This window comes from Dreissena polymorpha, chromosome 4 (assembly GCF_020536995.1).
Source record: "Dreissena polymorpha isolate Duluth1 chromosome 4, UMN_Dpol_1.0, whole genome shotgun sequence".
NCBI lineage: Eukaryota > Metazoa > Mollusca > Bivalvia > Myida > Dreissenidae > Dreissena > Dreissena polymorpha.
The window spans coordinates 126,595,713-126,618,759 of NC_068358.1; the positions used below are offsets into that span (position 1 = coordinate 126,595,713).

The 23,047-nt window shown below is 34.3% G+C and overlaps 1 protein-coding gene across 1 annotated transcript; it reads right to left on the bottom strand.

The window, feature by feature from the left end:
* Nucleotides 1–655: 655 nt before the first annotated feature.
* On the bottom strand, nt 656–14,261 carry LOC127876175 (heart- and neural crest derivatives-expressed protein 2-like). The gene is made up of 2 exons (XM_052421181.1): nt 13,520–14,261; nt 656–1,746 (listed from the first exon to the last, which is right to left on the bottom strand). The coding sequence occupies exons 1-2, from the start codon at nt 14,069–14,071 to the stop codon at nt 1,639–1,641; spliced, it is 660 nt and encodes a 219-aa protein (XP_052277141.1). The 5' UTR covers nt 14,072–14,261; the 3' UTR covers nt 656–1,638.
* Nucleotides 14,262–23,047: the final 8,786 nt, after the last annotated feature.

A 23,047-nucleotide genomic window follows, 5' to 3' on the forward strand; every position in this document is an offset into this window, starting at 1 on the left:
TTGTAAGTCCTAACTTGCTATTTTATCGTATGGATTCAGTCTCCGTTTGCTTTGATTCTAGGCAGGAGATTGTTGTATTTTCTTTGATTATTAGAATATCAGGAGCACCATCTTAACGATGATACTCGTATTCTTACAGATCAACGTGTATTTAAGACTCACACAATTAGCTGTCTCATTTCAAACTTAAATTCTTTTTTATAAAGAAATAGGGAACATTTCCTTAATAAAAAGACGTTGTTTTTCATGAAACGTTCAATTATTAGAACCGCGTTAATGGAAAACTGCACCTAATGCATGTGCGTTACGCGACGTCCCAGTCAGCACAGGCTACGCGACGTCCCAGTCAGCACAGGCTACGCGACGTCCCAGTCAGCACAGGCTACGCGACGTCCCAGTCAGCACAGGCTTATCAGGAACAACACTATCCGCTTAGGCTGGATTTTGTATAAGAATACACTTCCTTAAACGAAAAATTACATAAAAGCGGGCTGCAAAAAGATCATATGTGACGACACTTCACGCACGTGCATTAAGTCTAGTTTTCATAGAACGCGGCTCATTGGAACGCTGTGGCATTTCAAAATTTCTTTTTTTTGTGGGCGCAGTGAAAACGCACATTTGTAGCCCATCGACAAGTAGATACAAATAGCGGAATATACAATAATTTATTATTTTCAGAACAATTGCTATAAACATTGAACAAAATCAACATATAAACTATACGTGTTATAAAATTACGTAGTACGTACAGAACATCAACAACACATTAAACGAAGAAAACAATATTCTTGTTAATCCTAATATTAGTTTGTAAGAGAGCTTGATAATTTACGGTGGTTATTTTTTTTATACTTTTAACTTATAATGATGCTCTATCATGTGGTCATACATCGTTATAATAATAGTTACTATGAATAATGATACATACGCTCTAGAGCTTTAAGAGAACCTATTCAGTATTCACATATTGACCTATGTAGAACTATCAAATATTTGGCACAGATTTACAAAAAAAGAACAGTGAACACATCAGAAAAAATATCGCTACAAGCACATACTCATATATTAAGAATATATTTTCGTTTATTAGTACTTACAATTCAAGGCGCTGGCATTTTTATCCGGGTCCTTTTATTTCTTTCGTTTTATTTTATAAGCTTGAGAATTTTAGTGTGCGAAGTCACATGATTTACTGAAATGTCAAAAACTCCAAACATATGTGCACATGTCCCTTTAACATTTCATTATTTGCAAACACATACTATTAGTTTGGGCTCCTTTCTTTAGTAATAATAATAAATGCAGACAACAAAAATACAAAATCTGCTTATTGCATCAGAAACAGGGTATATGTTTATCTTTTGACATAGTGAGACTATCATATAAATAAAACATAAACACATTATAAAAAATAAAAGATATAATACTGGTCCAAAAAGAACATAGATCTATATAAATTTCATAAGAAGTAATCCTGACTTCGTTCCTGTACAATCAGAAAGCTCTGATTTAATGTCCCATAGAAGCCTTTAAACAATATTTTTATGTAATTCAGTATTACACAAATCTTGTAACAAGAAGCCAGTACGTTCCCATGGTGCAATATTTCAAACATCACTTCCGGTCAGTGCCTAGTCATTCGGAAGTTTTTAATTCGGATGCCCAAACGTGCTCCGGCCACCCAGACCGTTTGTCCTTCTTACTAGGCGAAGGTGAGGTATTTTCATCTTCTTCTTTAGCTTTCTGAAATGGATAGCAACAAATACGTCTTTTATCTTGATTTATTTGTGTTTTTCTTTGTTTGTTTTTTTGTTTTCTTCCTTGATTTTCTTCAATAATGCACGCAGTCACTCTCAGACCCGTTTATTCATATATTTATGTATTATTTGATAATCGGTTTGATTGATATATTGCTTGATCGATCTATTAATTGATTGATTGATTTAGTTATTTAATCATTCTTTCATTAATTAAGTACAAGCTTTCTAAATAATAAACACAGCGTTTGATTGTAGTTCTTTGTTATGCAAACGTTTTACACTGATTTAACCTCAACTGAAAATAGAAACACGTTATCTTACTTTTAGAAAATAACTATTATTGCATTTTGAAGCTGTTTTCTTCTTTCAAAAAGCGCACTGCATGTTCATTTCATCCCAGCAAATCAATATTCACACTGTTTTAAGCAAGTTTAAATTCGGTGCATTTTCTTGAAGTGCAAGATTTCTTCGCACTGTTACATCGTATCCGATGGCTGTATCATAGGAAATCTACCGCAAAAATCTCAATATTCTGTCTAGACGTGTCACTCTGATAAGGAAGGAGTTTAAACAAATATACGATTCTCAAATTATATATACTTAAGACACATTGAGTCGAAATGAATGGCACTTCCGGAAAATAGGCTAGTAAAACTTAAAGTCTATAGAAGTTCCTATAAATCAAGTAATTATTCAGTTTAAAATGACGCAATACGTTTGTTTCTTTCCGACAATGTTCAGAGATTATTAAATTGTTAATGTTGAATACACGTCGGAAGCTAACTTGCGGCCCATTAATCTTTGGGTTAAAATATTAGATTACGAAGATGATTGATGACGAATAGCCGGTGCCAAAAACGAGGCCATGGCGCGTGCTTGTATTTCAGCAGACACAACAGCGGGATTTTGTTTCCAAGTTTTAATGATGATGAATTTAAAAGAAGGGCTATGCGTATCATATTGCTAGCTCTACAAAATAAAGATAAGATATATCTTTGTTACGAGATATTGATATGTGTTCAAGCAAAAAACACTTCCAAATAATGGAATACACCGAGAGCGTCAATCTTGGTTATGACAGAATGATTTCTGCATTCCTTAATATCTATTTGTCTTTTTCTCTATCAACATCATCGTCATAATATGAAGCAGCAATGGTAGTATCAGCATGTATAAGTAATACGTAGTAGAAACACTAGTTGCAGTAGTGACAATAGTAGTTGTAGTTGTTGTAGAAGACGTAGTGGTAGTAGTAGTATATATAATTATTGTATAATACTAATACATGTACTACTAATAAAAAGTAGTAGTAGTAGTAGTAGTAGTAGTAGTAGTAGTAGTAGAAGAAGTAGTATAATAAGTAATAATAATAGTAGTAGTAGTAGTAGTAGTAGTAGTAGTAGTAGTAGACGTTGTCGTAGTAGTAGTTGAAGAATTAGTAGTAGCAGCAGATGGATAACTGCTTCACCTAAATAACATATTTTTGACAAAATACTGTATAAACCCATCTCTTTATAACTGGTTCGTTAGACAATTTGACAGTTATCGTCGAAATCAGTTTTTTAAATATTAATCTTTTTATTACGGGCATGTGACTTTCAACCTTTTTGGGTCAAGATCAATTATAAAAAAATCGAATGGAGCTCTCGTCACGTGATCAGACAAATGTTCAACGTATGCAGATAAGAGACATTATCCGGTATTATTCGATGCATTTATTACAATTTTGATTCGCAAAACACGCCATATGTGACGGATGAACACCGATGTATCTGTATGCACACTGATTTCGGCCATAACGTTCAAAATCGTTCATTTATAGCGTGAGATAAAGCTGTCACGATTCTGATAGTCTTTGATTATTCGTTCTGTTTTTTTCTCCTTTTTCTCCAAAGAAATAAATATATTTGTGAATACAAAGTTCTCTCTTGAAAACGTTGGTTTTGTTGAAACCATAAGAAAAGGCACGTGCGCAATCATTCTTGTTTGTTTGAAATCTCAATTAGCAATTTGTTTCTTTGTTTATTGTATTCGATAGTTTTGTAAGAGATGATTACAGTATAATACATCAAATCACGGGGTATTGTTCGTGGGAACCGTGGATCGGTCCAATGTCAAACAGTGCAAATTTGAAATAAAAACACAAAATAACACGTCAACTCATGAAGGCTTATCATCGCATTTTTGATAGTGATTCCATGAATAATATAGATGTTGCATTAAACGGCATGTAAAGCAATCTAGGCTCATCTGGCAGGTAAGGGACATAATTTCGCGGGTTGAAAGAGCATCCCTGTATGTTGTTATTGGCGATGATGGTGGTGGTGGCGGTGGTGGTAGTGATGGTTGTTACGAATGCTGTGGTGTTTCGAAGATCATTTATGTTTGTTTTTAGTACATTGAGTAACTTCCACTTTTACATCATTTTAGCACTTTGGAATTGTGTACATTGAAAGATAATAATTGATAAAAGGAGAAATGATGCCTCCGACGGGCAGATAGTTATTATATCGTTAGATTTATAGACAAAACCGCACACGCAATCAGCTGACAAGTAAGGCCATTACAGATTGTAAATCACTAGTCTCTTATTTTTGCTATCTTTTATTTGTATTTAAACGAACACAACTAGTTAGTATTAATGTATTGTGCATGCAATTGTTATTGCAATATGCTTGTTGACATTTCCTCCTTATATAGAAATTCGTGTATTTCTAAAATGGAATAGTATGCCGACGTATCCAAATATTTAACATTATAATAATGTAAAAATTGTGTAATGTCAAATTATGTTTAAGAATGAAACCATACATAAGCCTTACACAGATTCATTTCAGCTAGTTATATTTTCGTGGAAACTATTTCTCTTACTTATAGAATAATGTTTTTTTTTTTTACAACGCTTCAAGAACTCCACAAATATAAAATGAACATGGGCATTGTTTAATGTAGACTATCATGAATTGGCAGAATTGCCATACGATCGTAGGATAAAACTGCCAGAAATGACCAGTTCAATTGCCTTAGTTGCATCTCGCAGAAGATTAATCGATTACACCCCGTGTAAAGTGGAGCATATTAGTGGCGCACTTGATTAAAATTCATGGCTTCCTTAAGTGTTTGCCCGCCTTCATCCACTTGAAGTCAGCAAGACTCAAATTTTATGTGCTTTAACGGCGGGACGCAGGTTTCTCTGTTCTAATAATGTTCAGACCTTTTAGAGGTGAAACTTTTTAGAATAACGACCCGGACCGTTTCCTATACCCTTTTACTTGTAGAGCTCGGTTTTCCTTTTCATTGTTCGATATCAGTAAATGGTGTATGTGCATCCTAATTTTACAACTTTATCTTTTCAAGTCTAACATTCATTGCCAATTATCTATATTTTTCTTTAATATTAATATGCAAATAATGTAACTGTTAATGTTTTCGTTTGCTGAATGCTAGACGTTGAAGGGGGACTTCCCTTTCTTGCCAAGGGATGTTGGTTTTTAAGCACTTGTTAAAAGGAAACGGTGTGGTATGAACTCACAGTCGTCTTTTTCATGTATGTCGGGTTGTGCCGGGAATAAGGCCGATCAGGATAACGTTTCATACAAGATACAAAATATAGTTTCTGTGTTGGAATATCGTAGCGAGGATGTTTTTTACGTGTGATGCTTAAATTGTATGCAGTAGAATTCTGATGTTCATTTTACTTACGATACAAATGTACCAATAAGCTTAAAAATATAACAATTTTTGTAATTTAGACGTGGAAACACCATCTGCCATTGGTCATTCATCCATCTATCTGCCATTTTGGCCGGAGTCCCAGTGACATGCAACCCGCGCGCTCCACGTTTCACGTGCGGCACTAAACACGTCTCGCGTTTCAAAGGAACGATAGGCTATCGGCGCAGCGTATCAGAAATTAAAGGAACAGCCATGTGCCAGGCCGCCCGATAGCGCTTTTGATCAATGGGTAAATAATAACGGTCCATTTCATTAACTCAACAGACGAGCCAAACCGGAAGTCGGAAGTTACTCGTTCCAATCTACCTCCGATGATATGTTTTTAACGTTTAATTTGTTAAGATAATGGACATATCTTCAGAATGAGATTTGTTTTTTTGTCCTTGTTTTTGTGTGTGTTTTTTATGCTTTTTGTGATCTCTGCAAGTTGTCTGTTAATCCGATTTGTTTACTTTTAGTGGTGACAATTCAATGTAATCAATAGGAAAATAAAAGTACTTATGTAAGGACATATTTTGGTCTTTTTAAAAAGTGTAATACGATCTTTAGAATATTGTTTTAAAATTGAATAAGGTCTAAATGAGTTTATTCTATGGCTCTAGGGAAACACCGAATTAATAGTAATTTCCATAGTAATAAAACTTTTACAATTATTCATTTAATTATTCTACAAACTTTCCTGTGATAAAACAAAATTGCACGATTGAATACACTTGAATGTATATGCTAATTTTAAGATACTGAAAATCACTTTACAAAATCTAGTTTCTTGAAACCGACATCGGAATCATTTTAATATCGCATATATAGATAAGTGATTTTTTTTCAACGTCGACGAACTTACAATTTTCAATTACAATAATTTAGCCCCCTTATCTCGTGCGCAGCGAGACCTCGACCAATATCAAGTGTCAAGAGTTAATCTTTACATCTTATGTCTAGGGCCTTCGAATATACATAATAAAATAGAAAGAAATGTCTGTCATTATTTATTTCCGAGAACATTAAACTATTCGCTCACCGTTTTATCGCTGTTCTATCCGGACCCCCTGTATTGTTCCCGGCCTTAATAACGGCGAAATAGAGCCATTATCTCTGATATCTTGTAACGAGCCGGGAATCAAATAAATTCCACATATCAGTTTTAATGGAAGGGCTTAAATTTTGAGGGATTTTCATTAAAACAGATTTAGGTCCGCATTAAAACTGCTGCTCTAGAACAGAAAGTATTTGAAGACTTGTGAAACGTATTAAATGATATGTGTGAAGTGGCTTATGGTTGACTTAAAACGAAACAATATGATTATATATATATATAACTGGGGGAGCTTATTGCCTCCACTCGTATTATATTTCAATTATTAATTTTCTCTAGCGCAAAGGCCCACCTGAACGTTGTGAAACACAATCTAAAAAGGGCTATGCATTCACTAAAGAAGTGAATAACATTGCTCGCATTTTGTTGGCGTTCTCGTATACTTTTTAACGTACAAGATTCAAACTTCCTTGAATATTTTCTTCGTGCTATGAAGTTGTAAATTTGTGCTGTTGTCGTCCGCCGTTAAAAATTAAAAAAGTTATGCCTTTTTTACAACGAACAATTTCTGTAACGTAAGCAAAACATTAGCAAAAATAGGCATCTCTGACACTGAATTAAGATGTTTTATATTTGGATATAGGTTTATATAGCAATATAATATATAATGTTCTGAAACCACAAGGCCACTTTGTTTCCCCCAAAATGCTCCTGTTGTAAGAACTGGCCACGCCCTTGAGAACTTTTGTTCTGCGGGTTATTTGTTTTGTGAATGTATGTTTCACACTATTATTATGTTGTCATTTTGTCAAATATAGAAAAACGCATTGAATAAATAATTGTTCATGTGAAACAATAATAATATTATTTTATTAGTAAAACCTATTTTGTGTTCAAAATTATTTAACATTTGACCAAACTAAAGAGTGATCCCCCTTAACCAAACTTCAGAGTGATCCCCCTTAACCAAACTTCAGAGTGATACTCCATAACCAAACTTCAGAGTGATCCCCTAAAACCAAACTTCAGAGTGACCAAACTTCAAAGTGATCCTCTTTAACTAAACTTCAGAGTGATCCCTCTAAACCAAACTTCAGAGTCTTCCTCGTTTACCAAACTTCAGAGTCTTCCCCGTTTACCAAACTTCAGAGTGATCCCTCGTAACCAAACTTCAGAGTGTTCATCCTTAACCAAACTTCAGAGTGATCCCCCCTTAACCAAACTTCATAGTGATCCCCGTTAACCAACCTTCATAGTGATCCCCGTTTACCAAACTTTCGAGCGATTTCCATTCACTAAACTTCATATTGATCTCCCTTTCGTTAAACTATTTTTGTTTCATGCTACCAAACCTACCCTTATACTTATTACGACCCTTCAACATTTTATTCTGTCGTCCGTCTTTTAATTTTTCAATAAATAGTATATGTGTATAAGTGTGTTTTATTCTTTAAAGACGTTGTTTGTGAAAGTTACCGATATTTAGAAGATTTTATTACATTTTCGATTTTAAATCATCGGCTTCAGTTTGACCACTCAAAAAAGCCTAGCTTTGAAGCATATTTATGTCATGTTACTCTGAAAAATTATGGATGTCCCGATTTTATAATTACAATTGGACTTGTTGTTTGTTAATTTTGGTTTGTGTTATTTTTTGTTAAGTGAATAAATTGAAAACTGGTTTGTTTTTCCAAGGATACTTTAAACTTCATGATCACACTTTTGTGTTAAAAAATACTTCGGGGGCATTAGGTACTTACAATGACATCGCCCGTATACCTACTTACAATGACATCGCCCGTATACCTACTTACAATGACATCGCCCGTATACCTACTTACAATGACATCGCCCGTATACCTACTTACAATGACATCGCCCGTATACCTACTTACAATGACATCGCCCGTATACCTACTTACAATGACATCGCCCGTATACCTACTTACAATGACATCGCCCGTATACCTACTTCCTTTTCTCATCATGATCGGTTATATTTATATTCAAACTAAGACCTTTACAAACTCAGTGTATAAGATTGGAGACATGTGCTTGGAAGGTTAATGACTTTGTTTCAATATGCAAACAATATAAAACGCAATATGTCAGTAATAATAAATCAACATTAAATTAATGATATAATTTAAAATGCATAACGATGCTTATTAAAATTCGACGTAAAAATCGTGTATTTAGCCGTTTACGATGAAAAAAGTTTTAATTTTTGCCTTACTTAAACATGTCAACACAATACCACGCATTTAACATGAACAGAAATCAAAATAATACATTGTAATAATAGGTCCTTATCAACAAAAGCAGTAATCGATGTTTATTAAATTGTTCTTTACACACCAAGTTATTGTTGTTAACATTTTAACAAAATGTTATAATGGACATAATTTTCGCACAAATACGACAACATTTGAACTGAGAAAGCACCATGTTTACGCATTGCAACTATTAAATTAATATTGAGGTATCTACATTCAAGATCCTCACATGTTCTGGTATTCTTGTTTATCTAATTACAAAATAAATAAGATTTGTTTTTTAATGTAAACAATACATCCCGTTCATTTTCGTGTTATAAATTATTGAATGTTTACAGAAAAAAATTAACGTTTCCTGTTGCACTAAATGTTTACGGCTACTGACAATCAGAATTCCTGCAAAAAAACTGAAATGTTTTTAAACACAATATTTTAGCGTTATGTTTGAGCCCAAAATGATCAGATATGACTAGATTCGAGAGAAAAAATCAATCACCCTTGTACACATTTCGATAAATTATCTCCAAATACTCCAACTTCGTGAAATAATCTACAAACTGTGCTTACGTGAATTAAAAAAATTGTTTTCATTGCAGAATGTACCGTTAAATTCGCCCATTAAACATTTTGAACTGGACTTAAAAGTACCTTTAAAAAAAAGTAACTAAATTTGCTAAACATTTTAAGAGATGTAACAGTTCAGCCAAAAGGTTTCAGACTGAAAAGATTAATTATTACTTTCTTTAAAAGAATATTTTATGTTATTTGACGCATTTTTATTTATTTTAAATTTAAGTGAGGAAATACTGTATTATTAAAAATATTAAAATAATAGTTTTATTATGATTTACTAATTGTTCAATATATAATTTTCACTAAAGTTTGTGCTGACATCGTGCGTCATAGTCTATAATTTATGTTAATAGTACATTTACTTCTCGCAAATCCCAATTATATATAACAATCAGTATTGAAAAATTAAAGTGATTATCTCTGAACTCGCCATTTTCTCAGTGGTACAAGTTAAGCCCGCCAGATATTAGAACTGATCGTTATAGTCCAAACTTGATTTTAGACGTAATTTTAACATACAAATCAATAGCTCGTGAATATTTCAATTATCTCTACTTCGAAAAGATATGAGTCGCGTTCTGAGAAAACTGGCCATAATGCATGTGCGTAAAGTGTCGTCCCAGATTAGCCTGTGCAGTCCGCACAAGCTAATCAGTGGACGACACTTTCCGCTTTTATGGTATTTTTCGTTTAAAGGAAGGCCCTTACCGATAATCTTGTTTAGGCGGAAAGTGTCGTCCCTGATTAGCCTGTGCGGACTGCAAGGCTTGTCTGGGACGACACTTTACGCACATGCATATACGAGTATATTTTGTCAGGTTTTGAAACCTGGTATGGAGCTACCCTTGTCGCATATGGCATATGGCATAAGACCCATTTTTGCATGACGCAGCTCGTGCACGTGTCTATATGAATAATATGGTATTCGATTTTTATAATGTGCACGGGTCACGTTCATAATATTAACCATGCACATGAACGTATAATTTGTATGCATACACAAAATGATTGCACAATGGGATCATTTCGTTTTTTGCTACATGGTTTCATCGTTATCTGTTGCAAGATTTGAACCTTTTTGCAACACTTGTAACAAGAATTCTCATTGTGGTATTGTATTACAACGATAAAATTCCCAACACAATGGTAGGTTTTTATGCATGCTAACCAACATTATATGTATTATCAATATACATATGTATTATTCTACATTCCTTTCAGATTATTCTTCGTGTTAAGGTGTAAACCTGTAAAGCTTCTTCGTGTCGTTTAAAAAAAAACAACAACATTTTTTTAATATTGAATTAATAAATAATGTTAGTGGTTTTAAGTGATAACATTTTTTTAAATAGTTCGTGGTGCTGAAATTCAAAATATTTGCCCTAAATTTGCTTGACACATCGGATCTCTGTTGAGTACACTTCCTGAGCAACCGCTGCGATTTTATACGCGCATTTTTTTCTTTAAATGCAGCACTTGAATAAATACATTTTCTCACCGCAAAAAAGACCATTAAATTTTGACATTTATATACAAGTTGATAAAAAGATCATTTTTCACCGACCCTGGCGGCTGCAGTCAAAATTAACGCCGACAACTTATACGGCGGATTATCAGTGATACTGGAGAACATAATTGGTTGCAGCGATTCTTACATTTTTAGTTAGTTTTACGTAGCTCGTGCTAATGGATGTTCTAACCTCTATTTTTTTTCCAAATAACTATTAAGGTCTAGCTAACGTGTTTTAAAGAAGCAAATATGCGGATGCGTGCGAATCCGAAATTTATATATATGGTGAAGACAACTTATTATTTGTACTTATTGTTTGCGATCAGCGTTTAATTCAATTTATGTTTTGTAAGGTTTTAGTTCCGTAAAAAGTGTAAGATAATCATAATATGTACCACAAAGACATTCCAGGTTTACATCTAACTACTAAGTTATTGTAATAAACTTGAAATATATTGTCATCGTATACATGTATTAAAGAGATGATACGTTATATCAATACCCTTTTGAAGAGTATATTAGTACTTAACATTATACATGAAACCATGGTAATAAGTCATAAATATTTAATAACGCAAAAAGTTACCGAAAAAAAACACGGTAATTTTGAGCAACTTTTTATGTATTGAGTATAATGTATATGTGAAAAATATGTGAAGATATTATTTGAATAAATGATAATAACAATGGTAAAAAATACGTTTTCACAACTTAATTATTCGTATGTACGTATGCATGTATGTATGGTTTCCGGGTATGAAAACCCACTTGTGAATGCGTAAAAATCTTATTGAGAAAACCTTATATGACTGTACTGAATTACAACACGATTGAATTATTTTCGTTTCATCATGAGTACTGTAAGAGATTTAATAATTATTTAATTGTCTATATATTTTCGGGTGTTAAGCATTTTATTAATGGTTGTGGAAATAATACACTAAGCATCCCTGATAGATAGATATACTAAGTATGCATCCATACTATGTTTAATAGATTTCCCAATATAACAATAATTTACGTATTTGTCAAATACGTCAATATATATATGATATTATTACCTAACATTAGCGAAGTAAATGATTCATTCAATTTAAACTCTCATTAGTAATTAAACGAGCGTCGTTTATTTTTGTGTTTTATTTTGTATTTTGTCTATGTACTATATAAAAGTGTGTGCCAATTACATAGAGATGGTTTGCAATTTATTTAGCATACAATCGTTGAAGGGCATATTATTTGTTAAATGTGTTGTTTTTCTGTGTGTTTTTTCCCACAGATTTCGAACATACATGTATTATTGTATACTAGCATATAACTTGTATACCAGTATTTTGATTATATACTAGTACTTTATTAAGAAGAGAAAAATAGCAACCCTAGGTACAGTTTGCATAAGTAATCACCAGATAAACATGAATTGGGACCATTGACCCTTCTTTTGATCTTGCGGACCCTGGTTCGAATCCCGTGTTATACTTTATTTTAATTTAGTTTTTCTCATAATTGTACTTCAGCTTGTATGTTCTATGTCAAGTTTCGAATAGTAAACTTCAAAACATACACAAATTTGTTACACTTAAATTGTGAGATTATTTACCATTTTAATGAAGATTTTTTGCAAAACAAATCTCAATAAAATGTTTGTAGCAAGTGAACGTACAGTAATGGTTTATGGCTGAAATGGCGTAGGACGCAATTTTTGTCATTTTAAATGGCCTTAAACGAGATGCACCAAAATCGCTATCTGTATATTTGGCGACGCATTTTGATAAGGAACATTAACGTGGAAAATTTATGATAACTTTGATATCATAACTATGATTTTATGCTATTTTAAATGAAGCAGTTGGCTCGGCATGTGTAGAAGTAAAGAGAGTTAAATGCCGCAAGTCGAAGTTTAAAGAATTTACATCATTACATTTTAAGATAATACGAATATACATTTCGATATAAACACGTTTATTACACATATTATTATTATTATTTTAATAATAATAATTATTATTATCATCATTTTTATTTATAATTATTATTGTTTATTATTTGTGTAGCGTAGTATTAGTATTAGTATTAGTAGTAGTAGCAGTAGTACTAGTATTAGTAGTAGAAGTAGTAGTAGTAGAAGTAGTAGTAGTAGTAGTAGTAGTAGTAGTAGTAGTAGTAGTAGTAGTAGTAGTAGTAGTAGTAGTAGTAGTAGTAGTGGTAGTAGTAGTAGTCGTAGTCGTAGTAGTCGTAGTAGTAGTAGTAGTAGCAGTAGAAGTAGTAGTCGTAGCAGTAGTAGTAGTAGTAGTAGTAGTAGTAGTAGTAGTAGTAGTAGTAGTAGTAGTAGTAGTAGTAGTAGTAGTAGTAGTAGTAGTAGTAGTAGTAGTAGTAGTAGTCGTAGTCGTAGTAGTAGAAGAAGTAGTGGCAGTAGTAGTGGTAGTAGTAGTTGAAGTTGATGGTTGGTGGTGTTGTTGTTGGTGGTTTGGTAGTCGAAGTATTATAAGTAGTAGAAGCAGCAGTAGCAGTATTTATGGTAGTCATTTATTTTTATTAATTATTGTTAACTGTTTATTGTAAACGCAGATTATTTTATTTTTAGGAGTTGCGAACAGTTATTACGTGATTGTCTTAAAATACTTACGTCAAGTTTACGTATTTTATCCATATCTATATGATGGCGTTCCCTCTTCCGCGATATTTCCGCTTTGAAGCCCTTCTCCGTTAACTTCGGATCGTCTTTCTTTAGTATGTCCATAAGATACGAGATATATGATATGGCGAGCCGTAACGTCTTAATTTTTGACAGTTTTGTGTCCGAAGGAACATTTGGAATGCAGTCTCGGAGATTTGTGAAAGCATTGTTTAAACTCTGCGTCCGTCGTCGTTCTTTTTTACTCGCGTTCACTTTACGTTTCACGCAACGCTCACCAACGAACGGGTTTCCGAACGCGTCGTATGACATATGCGTTAACATGTCACCTCCGTGGTGACCGTAAGCGTCCGGAGACATCGCCACTTCCGGCGTTCCACTGAGCACCCAGTTATGGAAGTAGTTCCGGTCACTGACATTATAATCCGGGTACCGCATCGCCTGGGCCTGATACGGTGACCCGTAAAACTCGTGCGCTGTTGTCACACCCATGGGTCCCGGATGTCCGTACCCGGGATGGTATCCGCCGACACTGAGACTCATTTCTGGCTGTTCCTGCGTTTTATCGGCGTATGTTATCTGTGTTTAGTCTCAAAAGCCACAACTCGAACCCTGTATCAAATCATTTCCCCGAACACAGAACCCCGAATGTGTCTGCTAATGCTTGTATCAAAACATGAATCTCTGTTGCCCATCGAAATTATAGTCTTTATACCAAATTTCAGGTCCTGGTTGTTCGACAAGACACAATCCAGAGACGGTGGATCTCGGTTCTGGAATCGCTAATCGCGCGAGGTCCAATCAAATTAATAAGAAGAAGCGCCTCAATTTCATTCACTGTACCGATTTTCAGATGCCGTGCACAGCAGTTTGCTGGTGGAATTTCATGCCCCGCCCACTAAATGGTTGATAATCCCTCCCATCACGGCGAAAGAGCCGCTGGAAACCGCGTGTTTCGCGCTGGAGCAATACGTCAGTGTCAAATACTCAGTAGATACCGGTTAATGACACTAGCCGTCGAAGAAATGGTATATAGGATTTCATTCCGAGAAAAAATGCATTGTGAAGTGTTCGTTATCTTTTATCTGTTTAATATTACGTCGTAGTTCGTATTGTCTAACCAAAAATGTATATTAATCTTATTTGTTATAATTAGTGGTTAACTGTATTAAAGCACTCACGTCCATTTTCATTCTGCGTTTCCTTCTTGTGTTATAAGTGTACTTTTTTAAGTTTATTTTGAAAATAGTTTGCACGACAGTCTTCATTTGTATGATATGTAACATGTTCGTTTCTCTTCGACATAAGGCACTTCGTTCAGTTATTATTGTGAAAATATGACTATTTTTTGTAAATTGCGGATGCTGCGATGTTTCATTTCTATATGTTTTTAAGGGGGAAGTTTCACCGTTTGTTTCTGAATATTACTTAAAGCTCTTCATAGATTTATTGTAATGTCTTAAGAGCTAATACATGCTCAAATTTATTTAATTTTTCATCTAAAGACCGAGTGTTTTCAATCAACTGATTTGTCTTTGGTAAAAATGAAGTGATAAATTATCTTCAAATAAAACTACGTCAACAAAATATTAAAATACATATGTTTTTAAAGCACAGAAATCAATTACAAATAATCAAAATAGGGTAACTCGCCTTTGAGTCGGACGGGTTAGCGGTATAAGTCTATCATAAAAAGCTTTGTGATCAAAGCCGGGACTCAGCTTTTGCAGGCTTTAGCTATCATGTCATATGAATCTATTTTACAAATAATTATTTGATTCCCAGCTTATTTTCATTGAAAAATAGTTGAATAACAATACCCACTGAATTCGCCCATGAGTCGGACACATTCGCCCTTAATACAGACACAGATTTGTATTTAGCATTTATTTGGTTATCCATTCCCTATATTTATAAAATGCAAATTGCACAGTAACAGCCATGTGTTGATTTTATAAGTTTATTCTTTTGTCAATATGTTGACAAAAATAAGTTATAGAAAGAGGAAAATTGACATGGTCACTTGTAGTGTCTATCCGACTTTTACAACAGCGGAACCATTTGTAGCACTGGGGGTGAAACAAAGTACAGACATAAAAAGATAAAACATTGTGTGATTCTTGATGTTTGTGAGCTATGGGATTCTGTATAGATCGAGTCATGCTAATTGGAATGAATATGTGGTCAATTCTCTTCCGTATGCCTCTGCCATTACATAAACTCGTGTTCGCCATAAGGGCGAATTGCATTCGCCTCAAGGGCTAATTGAGTTGTAATTCATTTTTTACTGTAATACCTATACAATAGAGCAACCCACTGAAAATTACCTTTCATTTATTATAGAATATGTTTTCAATATAAAGTCATTTGTGACTGCTATGAAACGTATCTGACCAAAATGCCGATGGTATAAAAATATTCGATAAACGAAAATTCTGAATTTTCCGTCACCAGAAGTACTTAAAACTTAATCGAATCCAAATTCATCGTGAGATAATATGTGATAACATTTTATTTCAAAATTTTATTTATTTTGAGTATGAAGGGTAAATTGTTAGTTATAACGTCACAAATCATGCTAAACAAAACTGATCTTTGAAAACTACAAAGATAAAAATCTCCGACTCAATGGCAAAATTGACTATTTTTGCAAATTTTAAGGAGGAAAAGCGTTTTCCTACGCCATGCCAACGGTGCCGTAAGCTAGCGGTCGCTAAAAATCTGCATACACGTTCTCAAATATATTTTAGACATTCCCATCAAAACGCAAATGGTTCCATTCATCAGGTCTAACATATCGTTCGTCTTAATGGCAATCATGTCGAATTAAAACCATGGCTATTATTCGGCTTCTGAGACGTCCTCAAATGTTTACAGGAACAAACACTCATGAGTGGATGACGAAAAAAGCTCTTTCGGAAAGTTGCAAATATAAACAAAGCTTCAACTAAAAATGCTAGTTCGCTCAGACGAGCTTGTTTTATGGCCTGGCAATGTTTATGCCTTCGCTCAAGGCGACCTCTTTGTGAATAACATAGTGCGGACACTAAAACATATAACTTAGGAGTTAGTGTCAACAATTTCTTGGTTTTCCCGAGAACTATATTTTCGCAGACGCACAAACGCTTTTATGGTCATGTGATTATTGATGTAAGAAGTATAAGAACTATTTTCTAAGCACTTCGCGGCACTCTTGATGAATTTCGGAACTGTGGTCGGTCGGCGTATACAGACAATCTCATTATTTATGTTGTTTCCCAGAACGCTGGCACCATACTCGATATAATGCCGCATTATTGTTTATACATAATTGTTAATCCCAAAGGGGATTGTCGTATTTTAAGCCTATTGCTCAAAGAAATACACGCGCTAAGTGTTTATGCTACTTCGATATAAATCTACCTCCCTCCGTTAAATTTCTGTAGACAACACGAACACATATTTCCAATCTGTAAAAAATATTTTTTAGCTTGCATTGAATACCCAGGAATTATATGTAACGATGTAATTTTTTGACAGTAATTTACGGCACAACAATGTGTTATATGTTGTTGCGTTGTTTGATTCTGACGTTTTAATAATCATATCTTCCTTCATTGCCAGATTTACAACTCCGTTAAGTATGAAATCATTTTAAAGGGACCTTTCACATTTTGCTAAATTGACAACATTGAACAAATTGTTTCAGATTTGCAAATTTTCGTTTTATTTATGATACTTGCGAGGAGACAGTAATACTGAACATTTACAATTCTCTAAAATATCCATAATAGGCATCTTTTGAAGATTTAAAAACCTGAACATTATAAAGCGTTACAAAAGCGAAACAATTACATAATTTGGGAATTCTGTTGTTATCATTGTATTTTGTTACATTACGAAGATTGCTTATTTAAAGTATTAAATACACGACTCACGTTGTGAACACGGATGTATTAGACCTTTTTCCTTCCTTTAATTTTATTCTTGTGTAATACTTCCAATTTTTACATGTATCAATTTCAAGCATTAAATGACACACTTCAATACAAGAATAAATCTGTGAAAAGGTCCCTTTAAAGGGATCTTTTCACGCTTTGGTAAATTGACAAAATTGAAAAAAGTTGTTTCAGATTCGTAAGTTTTCGTTTTAGTTATGATATTTGTGAGGAAACAGTAATACTGAACATTAACCATGCTCTAATATAGCCATTATATGCATCTTTTGACGATTTTAAAACCTAAAAATTATAAAGCGTTGCAACGCGAAACGATTGAATAATTTGGAGAGTTCTGTTTTTGTCGTTAAATTTTGTGAAACTACGAAGATTGCTTATATAATGTATAAAATACGTCAAGAATGTGTACACGGCGGAATAGCTCAGTAGGCTAAAGCGTTTTTACTTCAGGACTCTGGCAGGACTCCAGGGGTCACCGGTTCGAAACCTGCTCCGGGCAATGTTCTTTTCCTTTTTTTAATTTTTTTCTTGATTTTTTACTGGAGCTTTTATGATCCAATGTTTACATTTATCAATATAAAGCATTTAATAAATAAGTTAAAAAAATGCCAAAATCTGTGAAAAGGCCCCTTTAAAGTCAAATTATATTACCATGCAGATTTCATTCATCGATGGTATTGGTGCATTTTTATGCGTGATCTACTTTTTAACGTGTAACCAACGCATAAAATAGTTGAAACTCGGATCCCAGTGAAAAACGGGTTTTCCGTTAATTTACATGAAATATGAAATTAACAAGCGATGTGTTTGTGAATCACTTAGTCCCCATATATTTGACCTTTGACCTTGAAGGATGACCTTGACCTTTCACCACTCAAAATGTGCAGCTCCATGAGATACACGTGCATGCCAAATATCAAGTTGCTATGTTCAATATTGCAAAAGTGAACATTAAATGGGCGATTTTGACCCATATGTTTGATCTTTGACCGTGAAGGATGACCTTGACCTTTCAACACTCAAAATGTGCAGCTCCATGAGATACACATGCATGCCAAATATGAAGTTGCTATCTTCAATATTGCAAAAGTAATAGCAAATGTTAAAGTTGGAGCGAACAAACACACAACCCATTCAACCAACAGACATGGAAAAAACAATACAAAACTATAGTGGTGGGAGACATAAGAAAAAAATGTAATTTCCTCAATTCGCTTGAAACAGAGGGGGTAATCAAGTGATATTCAAGATGGCGACGTCCATACCGAGACAGTTATTTTTCGCCGTTTTATACCCTTTATTACTTCTGTTTATTTTTTAAATGACGCTCACTTTCCAGCCACATCAGTAAAAAGGTGATTAGCGTTTATTTCGTATTTAAATTCGCTTTATATCTCGACTTTACTCGGTGCAAATTTTCTTAGTTGAGCCCTAATTAGGTCATCCCGCTAAGAAATTTTGCACCGAGTAAAGTCGATATATAGAGCGAATATTACTTTGAAATAAGTCGGTATCTTTCTTTCTAATATGGCTGGAAAGTGGGTGGAATAAAAAATAATACACGTAATAACGGGTATAAAACGACGAAAAATACCTGCCTCGGCATGGACGTCGCCAACTTGTTTGTCACGTGATTACCCCCTCTGTTGCCAATATGCGAATTTTTTTTTTTACTATTAAAAGGGATTAACAGCAAAACGCGGTCTGTACCTAGGTAGTAGTTGAGATACGAATACAATATGTCGGCCGATCAGTTTTAATTTTAAACTTGTTTTCCTAATTTTTAAAAGGCCTGTAAAAGAATTTTATTATTTTATAATTGTAGCTGCTCATTATAATTACGATCAATAACTTATAAAGGGGTTTCGTAAGGTCTATCCTATATCTTTGTATTTTGTTTCTTGCGATAAGTATGCTTAAGAAGTTTAAATCCTATCAGAAATAAGTTTTTGGGTTACAAGGCAATGGTATGAATCTGTTGCTTGGAAATGGTATTCTTATAGGATAACTTATGATATATTTCGGGGCGCCCAATCTCTCCGGGTACTTTCTTGCAAAGTTTTCAAGTTCATGCCAGAATATCGAAGTCCATGATAACATGCAACACGAGTACATGGACAAAAACGTATTGTGAACATTGTCTAGCTAGGCTATGGAATTCCACGTACACTACACAAGAAAACATAGTTCCTGGATATGGGATGCACATTTGTACACATTATTGCAGCTAATTGATTTCGTGTAAATAATCTTTATACTTTTGCATGTTTTGAATACATGTAGTTCGATAATTTCTAAAACGCACAGTTTTTTAGGGGTTTGAATGCAGATTCCTGCCACATAAAGACGTTCCTGTCTATACATATCGAATTTCGGGACCTTAGTAAACATTCAATTCCTAGACAAAGCTCTTAAACTTAAGAATATTCTGTAATCTGTAATTGTCTAATAGTTCACCATTTTTAGAATTTAACGCATCTAACTACACTATATTCATTTACACGTTGTTACTGGTATAAGCAACATTTGTAGCCATAATATACATGTATTCACGCGCTCGACATATTTTCTTGGTTCTACGTATGTTTTTTTCGCTTAAGTCTACGAATGGGATGGTGAATCCGAGACCAGCTGTTGCTTAGGGATCGATGTTGCCATGATATTTAAATACCCTTATTCAACCAAAGTTTGAATTATAAAGCGTCCTGTCCAAATACTGGTGCATTTATATTTTTTCAAATTATTGTCAGTAATCCCGAAAAGTTAGATTATTACAGTTACTGTTGCATTTAAAGTCCCTTTCTAACTAGAGTTACTTAGGTGGCATAAAGGTGACATTCACTCCTCTTTTTTATTTTAAATTGCACTCCTCTTTTTCTATCTCGTCCCACGACATACTAACTCGAGGGAACGACTTACAAACTCGTTGGAACGAGTTAGCTATGTCGTGGGAACGACCTACTAAGTCGAGGGAACGATCTAGAAAAAAGAAGGGTGCAACACTAAATAAAAGAGGAGTGCAATTAAAAAAGAGCGGTGCAGGAGGGATACATGTAAAAGTGAAAGCATTGTACGACAACTCTGCGTGTAGATTGACAATATCTTCGCCGTCACAAGAAAATCCTGGTTCCTGTCCAATCTTTTCGCGGAGGTTGATAAAATACATACCGGAGTAGTGTCACATATAAGAACAAAGCGCTGGGATGTGACACCTGCAAAACCTGCTATCACCTTCCTTGCCAGGGAGACATGTCGGACACTATGTACGCCATTATCGTCAGTCGCAATATTTCCTGGCACCGTCTTAAACCTGGTTTGTCAAATTTTTGTATTTCTTTCTTCAATTACAGTGACAGTATCCCTCTCTCTATATAATAATTTCTCGGTTCTAAGCGACCCGGATCGCCCAGGTAAACCCTTTGCAACACCTTCACCTAAACCCAAACTCAAGCAACACGAACATCAACATAAAACTGAAAACATCAACAAACCTTTTATTTATTAGCCTATTTTTACAACCACTTAAGAATACAAAAAACCGCTGAGCTAGACCTCCTTATAGAATGTACTTGCCCAGATGTAGTAATTGTTACGGAAACCTGGCTTGACCAACTGTCTCGTCATATGAATTATTTTCCGCTGATAGATTCACAGTATACAGGAAAGACCGACAGCCAAACAGGAAAGGTTATTGTCATGGCGGGGTCCTCGTTGCTGTGAATAATCAGTTTCTGTCTTCAGAGGCGACGGAATTACAAACAGATTGCGAGATAGTGTGGGCTTAAATCAAAATCCAAAACTCTAGAAAAATGTAATTGGCTCATTTTACAGACCACATCCAAACGATGACACGTCACTTGAACAACTAAACTTATCCTATAGCAGAATAAATGCAAACTTTTAATGCAAATCCTTTATTATTCTAAATGGAGACTTGAGCATAGTTAACATTGACTGGAAAACCTCAAGATGACCCCAGGGAAAACCAAATTTAAAACAAAGCCAAGAACTTCTTAATTTAGTAGCTGACCATTCTCTCACACAAATCATAAACAAACCCACCGTTGTGATAAAATTCTTGATCTTTTTCTCACAAACTATCCTGCCATAATTGACAACTTCAAAACAATACCACATATCGGTGAAGCTTACCAATGGTATTCTTTGTATCGCAATTTCCACCTCCCTTAAAAGATGCAACCTAAACAAGAGAAAAAAAACACAACTCAACAGCAGATCTGCTTAAAATTAAAACGGTCTTTCAAGAAATACATTCCAACTTCACTCATAAAAAACTTCCTTGGGTATCTAAAGAATTAACAACAAAAATGGACACATATAAACGCAATTATCTTAAATCTAAACAACACAATCATAAAAGCAATTTCCTAAAGAAACTCAATAGCCAAATCCAAAAAGAGCAGCGCCAGTCATATTTGCAATAGATTGAAAACCTCATCTTTGACATCCCAATTTCAGAACAAGATAATACAGCACACTCAAAAATTCAAAAACAAAAAACACACAACTATTCTCATACATCAAGACTATAAAATCTGACACAACCTACTCTTAGGGAAAATAGTATCCTTCCACAAAACAAAGCAAATATCCTCAACAGACAAAGCCAAGATGCCTTCACACCAATCACATCTGAAGCTATTCCTGACAAAGGCCCCAGCCCTCATCCTGTACACGTCTGACATCAACATCACAGACAATGAATAACTAAACAATTACAAAACCTTAAAATCCATTAAGCCTCATGTCCAGATAAAATACCCTGCAAAGAACTAAAAGAATAAAGTAAAGAAATATCCCCAATTCTGACTTCAATCTTTAAAAAGCCATTGTCTCTTGGAAAAATTCCTTCTGATTGGAAACATGCAAATGCATGCCCAGTCTATAAATCAAAGTACTGACAGTACTGGTGTGACGATGCTTTTGAGAGGATGGATATAAAAGCATCAAGTTAAGTTTATCTACATCACCACAATTACCACAATTGTGTATGTTGGTACGAAAAAAAAATTTGGTACAAAAATTTTGCGAAAAAAATTTGGGTATGAAAACAAATTTGGGTACGAAAAAATATTTGGGAACCAAAAAATTGGGACCAAAAAAGTTTTGGGTACGAACAAAAAATTTGGGATGAAAAAAAAATTGGGTACGAAAAAAAAATTGGGTAAGAAAAAAAATTGGGTACGAAAAATTTTAGGTACGGAAAAAAAATTGGGGGAACGGGAAAGTAGTACCTGTGGGGAACTTGACCCACACTCGCACATTTTTGGCCCTTTCCGTCAAACATCAGATAAGTTCCTCGAAGGCAATAGTATGAATACACATTTCGGAAGCGGTAATGCGGTCCTACCTACGCGCGTCGAAATGTAAGCGAAATATGTACACAAGTCTGTCAGGAATGATTGAATTAACGAAGAAAATCGTGTATTGATGTAAGTTTTTTTTAAGAAATGTGCAGAAAATATATTAAACAAGAGCTGTGTTTGTGAAACACAATGCCCCCTGCTGCGCAGCTTTGAACCCATATAGTTTACCTTTGACCTTGAAGAATGACCTTGAC

Coding starts and splice junctions, on each gene's coding strand:
- LOC127876175 (XM_052421181.1), bottom strand. CDS start 14,071: ATGAGTCTCAGTGTCGGCGGATACCATCCCGGGTACGGACATCCGGGA. Junction 1,747..13,519: donor ATAAAATACGTAAACTTGAC/GTAAGTATTTTA, acceptor TATCCATTTCAG/AAAGCTAAAGAAGAAGATGA.